The sequence below is a fragment of the Rana temporaria genome, chromosome 4 (assembly GCF_905171775.1).
Source record: "Rana temporaria chromosome 4, aRanTem1.1, whole genome shotgun sequence".
Classification (NCBI taxonomy): Eukaryota; Metazoa; Chordata; class Amphibia; order Anura; family Ranidae; genus Rana; species Rana temporaria.
Window position 1 is genome coordinate 133327632 of NC_053492.1, and position 5408 is coordinate 133333039.

General features: G+C 36.1%; 2 protein-coding genes across 2 annotated transcripts in view; one reads left to right on the plus strand and one right to left on the minus strand.

Annotated features, from left to right (window-relative positions):
• The window catches only part of LOC120936593, a 6169-nt gene extending 3797 nt beyond the window's left edge, over window positions 1-2372 (plus strand). Inside the window, exon 8 of the mRNA XM_040349062.1 lies at window positions 225-2372. Within this exon, the coding sequence (XP_040204996.1) occupies window positions 225-433 (209 nt within the window). The 3' untranslated portion in view covers window positions 434-2372. The remainder of the gene's footprint in view (window positions 1-224) is intronic.
• Window positions 2229-5058, minus strand: LOC120936594 (putative nuclease HARBI1). The gene is made up of 3 exons (XM_040349064.1): window positions 3978-5058; window positions 2601-2960; window positions 2229-2432 (listed from the first exon to the last, which is right to left on the minus strand). The coding sequence occupies exons 1-3, from the start codon at window positions 4678-4680 to the stop codon at window positions 2428-2430; spliced, it is 1068 nt and encodes a 355-aa protein (XP_040204998.1). The 5' UTR covers window positions 4681-5058; the 3' UTR covers window positions 2229-2427.
• Window positions 5059-5408: the final 350 nt, after the last annotated feature.

Consider the following 5408-nt stretch of genomic DNA (forward strand, 5'->3'; position numbering starts at 1 on the left):
CATCCTGGGTACTCCTGATGTGGTTGCTACTGAACCCCCAGAGTTAAGCAGACCTAGAGACAGGAGAACAATTTGTAGGACACGAAACATGGATAGGGAACAGTACCATTTTGATAGAGAACAGAGTGATAGATTTCATAGTGAACAACAAAATTTTAGAGAACAGCTCATGCAGAGATTGGATAACCTAAATAGTAACATATGCAAATCTAATATTCTCCTAGAGCAACATAATGCAGCTCAACACACCTATCGCCAGCAGAAGCTCTCCTTTATGGCCAAACTAACTGAACTCTTAGAAGCACATCTGCCATCTCCTGGTGAGCAATCTCATAATGCTCGGAATCTAACCAGCAGCAACCACAGCAGTTTTGTTTGTGAAAGTATTATCGAAAATGATGCTATTGATAATTTTACTATTCAGGATATTTAAATGTTATAAGAAGTACAATTTTTTTTTTTTAATACATTTCACATAATTCACAACTGAGTTTGAATTTAAAGAGCTTGCAAACATTTGTTCTTTAAATTTTTACTCAGCACGCAACATTGTTAAGTCATATATTGCCCAAAGTTGACTGCTATATAGATGCTTTTTCCAGTTAAATATGTCATTTGACCATGTCGTTGCAGATCTGTACCAAATATGTGTAATCAACATGACGTTTGTATTTGAGTTTTAGATGTTTCAATGGCCATCATTGATCAAGCTGGTTGGATGACCAATGAAACGTCTTTAGACAGTTATGTAGCTTTGATTTTATTTTCAATAGATATACAATTAATGTTATATGGGATTTTTGCTATGACATTATAGCCTCTGAAAACATTTCAAAAAAGGTTGAGAATTATGTGAAATCTATTTTTATCTATCAAGCATGTTCTAGTATTCATTACTGTTATCATTACGGTTTTCATAATTGTTTGTATATACACGTTGAAATGCAAGTGCAACAATATTGTCAAATATTTGTTTTAACATGTATATTTTTTTTTCAAAAGCAGAACCATTTTTTTGTTGTAAGGCAAAAAAAGTGGTAGGATTGTTGAAAAGTAGAAGTGAACTATCAATAGTAATAGAGTTGAAGTTACAGAGTAGAGATATAATTCATCAGCACTACATAAAATCATCAATCATATTCGTTTAATAGGAGAATACATCACATAACATCACGTCTACGCATTTGAAACAGACACCCTTTGTCACAGCAGAAAATGTGACAGGTTTGTCATGCTTTTCTTCCGTCAGGAAGGCACACTATTGGATCTAAATTTTTTTTTTTATATTTTATCCACGTGGATGTAAATTATTGATATTTTCACTCAAGTGCTTGGTTTTTTATCTGTACTCTGTGACTAAAATGCGCCATCCATTGTTGTTGTCACAGCAAGGACCATGTTTCTCTGTGTGGTTTTCGCCGGTAGTTTGATTCATACTAAAAAAACAAACATCCAAATGGTTGCATACTCCATCTTGCCCAACCATATATTTTTGATGTTGTGTTGGCTGTAATTTGACTTCTGTAACTTTTGAAACCACATGTTATTGGTATGGAATGTAGGTATCATTTCCTGACTAATGAGGTTAAAAATGTTTCTGCAATTTGTAGACAACCGCTATTCCATCTTTCAAATGCCCTGCGTGGAATAGTTAACATTTTAACTAACGTGCATTGTTTCTCAGTAATGAAATGAGTAATGGTAACTGCGGTGTGGGGTGGAGAGGAGAAATTAAAATATATGTAACATTTGGGGTAATGGTAGATGACTATAGGCAACCAAAGGTAGAGTTAAGTGACCAGTGATGAAGGTGATGATATACAAAACAATAAATAACACCAAAAATATAATATTATGATTCAATTATTGTGTTATTTAATGGTTTGCATATCAACGGCTTATTTACAGGTCACTTACTCTCTTTACCTTAGGTTGGCTATAGCCATCTGCCATTACGTCAATTGGTGGTATTTATTTTAGTTTTATTTCATTTCTCCCCTCTCCCACACAACGCAGTTAACAGCACTCATTTCATTCACCATCTTTCTGGCAAGGACATGGTTTCAGGCAACTGCAGCATTTCAACTGTCTTTGGCACACAGTTCGGTCTTCTATTTTATTGCTTCTCACTAATGTCAAAAAAATGTTGGTACTTATTAGCAGATGAACAGAATTTTTGCGTGTATAACCCACACTTACATTTGTTGCAATAAAGAATTCAAACACAATTTAGATTTTGTAAAAGACTTTTAAGTGAAACTTTTATTTTACATGTTTGAAACTGTTATTGTTCAATGTTGTAAAAAATAAATGCAAAAGAAGTACAACAAAGTGAAAATACAAAAACAAAATAAAGACTCATTTTTTTGCAATTATTGTACTCTTGTCTTAATTTTATTATAGTTCTCCAAAGTTTTTAGAGTTGAGTTAACCTGAAATAATAAAAAAAACATCATTGGTTAAGATTTTACATTGATAAACAAGATCAGCCCAAATAATTCATTTTACAGCATGTCTGTCTCTTCAACTTAATAATGCAAGTTTGTGATCATTTCTGATGATGTTTGGAAAATTAAAACCATGTTACGGTGGTTTATTACCTGAAAAATAGTTTGCAATCAGTTTACTTCTTGCTGTGTTTCCCCTTTGATCATTTTCCACTGGAATTGTGGGCATGTCATCCTCCACTGTGGTGTCTAGTTCCTCTTGTAGTCCACCATGCCTTGCAATGTTATGGAGAATGCTGCATGCTAGGAACATATCAGCTACCTTACTGGGGGAATACTGTAGGAATCCACCAGACAAGGACATGCATCGGAAACGGCTCTTTAGGACACCAAAGCATCTTTCGATCACCACTCTTGTTTTTGTATGAGCAACATTGTAAGCTGCTTCTGCAGGAGAGGATGGCCTGTTGATTGGTGTTAAGAGCCATGGTAGACAGGGGTAACCAGCATCTCCTATACATTTTAAAACAATATAAATTTATTTGTAAGTATAGAAGAAATCATGCTAAATCACATGATGTAGTGGCCAATTGTGTGGTCATTTTAGAAAATTTTCCATTGTTAGTCACATATGGATAACATACGTCTAATAAAGCACATTTTAAAATTATTTGTGGGGGCAAGGTTCTGGATTTGTACTTTTGATTGAGCATTAATGGTACTTAACTCACAACACAACAGCATACCACAGTTGTGGGCCATGATTACTGTAGTGTAGTGTAGTGCATGTGAATGTTATGCAAAAAAAGAAATGCTGGAGGAAAAGTCTGCCTGTCATAAATATTTCAATACTATAGTGCAGACCTCGTATGGGACTATAACGGAGAACCAGAGGGACATGTCTGTTTCATGTACAATACATATGCACAATGGGGGGGGGGTGATTGTTGTGCTTGGTAGTGCTGCTTGATGTTATGCATATTGGGGGGTTAACCGAAGGGATAGTGTTGAACTCCCAGATTTAAATATTAACTATACATTCAAGTAAATCAACTACTGACACAATTGTTGCATCTTATGCTGCAATCATTTACATATAGGTACTGTACTTAATTCTGGTGGGTGGCTTCTTTGGCACACCTTGGTCATGTGTGTTTTGATAAGTAGTTCCTAGCTCTCTCATGTGATGTCTTAATATAATAGTGTAATACATTACTTAAGCAAGCTTGAAGTAGTGACTACTTTTCAGTGCACACGGAACATGTGGAACAACAATACACCTCACATGAGAAAGGAAAGATTTGTGGACCTTGAACCAGGTGATAGCTAACTAAAAAGTACTTGAAAGTATTTTGGACATTTAAATTCTGAGTTTATTATTACATGTTTTTGAAATACTGATTAATGTAAAGCTGTTGAGCTGTCATGTTACTGATATAGCACTAATGTCAGTCTAGTATGGAATAAAAAAATAAATACGCATTTATAACTGGAAAACACACCATAAAATAAACAGTGGAGCACACTTACCCAGCAGCCATCCATTATTTTCTAAGTCCTTGTCCAGAGTATCATATATTCCCGATTGGCGCAATATATGGGCATCATGACAGGATCCTGGAAAGCCGGTGACAACATCACGGATTATGAGGTTCGAATCACAGATCACCTGGATGTTGAGGGAATGGTAAGCCTTACGGTTTCTGTAGATGTGCTCCTGTTCTGATGGGGGACATAATGGCACATGGGTGCAGTCTATTGCCCCAATGACATTGGGCATTCCTGCTAGGTCAAAAAAACCACGTTTTATTTGATCCCGCTCTTCACGTGACTTGCCCATATGAATGTATTTTGGAGCAAGTTGTCGCAGTGCTTGCAGGACGTCGACCAAGCAGCGGGAAAAACTGGGTTGTGAGATGCCAACAATCTCACCACTGACATGTTGGTATGAGGCCTTTCCTAGAAAATGAAGTACTGCCAAAAAACGCACAAGACCTGGTACTGCATTACTTCTCCGCGTGCGTGTTTCTAGGGCCAAGTGTATTTCATCATACAGGGAATATATCATGGGAGAGGATAATCTGAATTTGGCTATCACCTGGGTTTCAGAAAATTGATCCAAAAAGGTACGTGAACGAAATACACGTTTCTCTATCTGAACGACATTCTGACGTGTCCTTCTTCGCCTCTGGATCAGTTTCAGTTCAAATAGAGCACATCCAAATGGTTCCATCTTGCACAAAACTCGTAACAAAATTTACCACAAGCCTAAACCGCCAAAAAATTCCTCTCAACAAATGATATACCGCCTGGGAAATGTCATAACGCCACCCTCAGGGAGGTGCTTATTTAACGATTGCTTAGCGATCGTTAATTGTCTAAAAAACCTTTGTGAATTGCACTTCTGTACATATTTAACGATTTGAGTCGTTAAAACAACGATCAATACGTTCAATAACGACTCAAAACTAAAAATATCGGTTCTGTGTAGTGAAACGTTATTTGATGATTTTTACAAGCGTTAAATCGTTTAGTGAATTGGACTTGATTCAATAACGTGTGAAATCGTTTACATAACGACCGGTATCGGCAAAAAAAGCTTTGTGAATTGACCCCAATGTAGTAGAAATTTTATTTATGTATGATTTTATTGTCCATCGGAGTGTTTAATTTATTTTCTTATTTTATCTCACCCATACCATTGAGATCCTCCCACCGAGGGTTTCCCAAATAATAGGTACTATTTACACTAGCGCCCTCTTCCCCATCTTTGATTCTATTGCACAATATTTTTATATATTTTGTTACAGAGGAGCTGCTTGTCACTATAAGTAGTTAATATTATTTCACCTTGTGATTAATTTTTATATACTTATTTATTTTGGCGCGGAAACACACCCCACTCACAATAAATTAGAATCACTTGCAGAATTGAGCAATAGCGATTTGTGGGGAAATTCG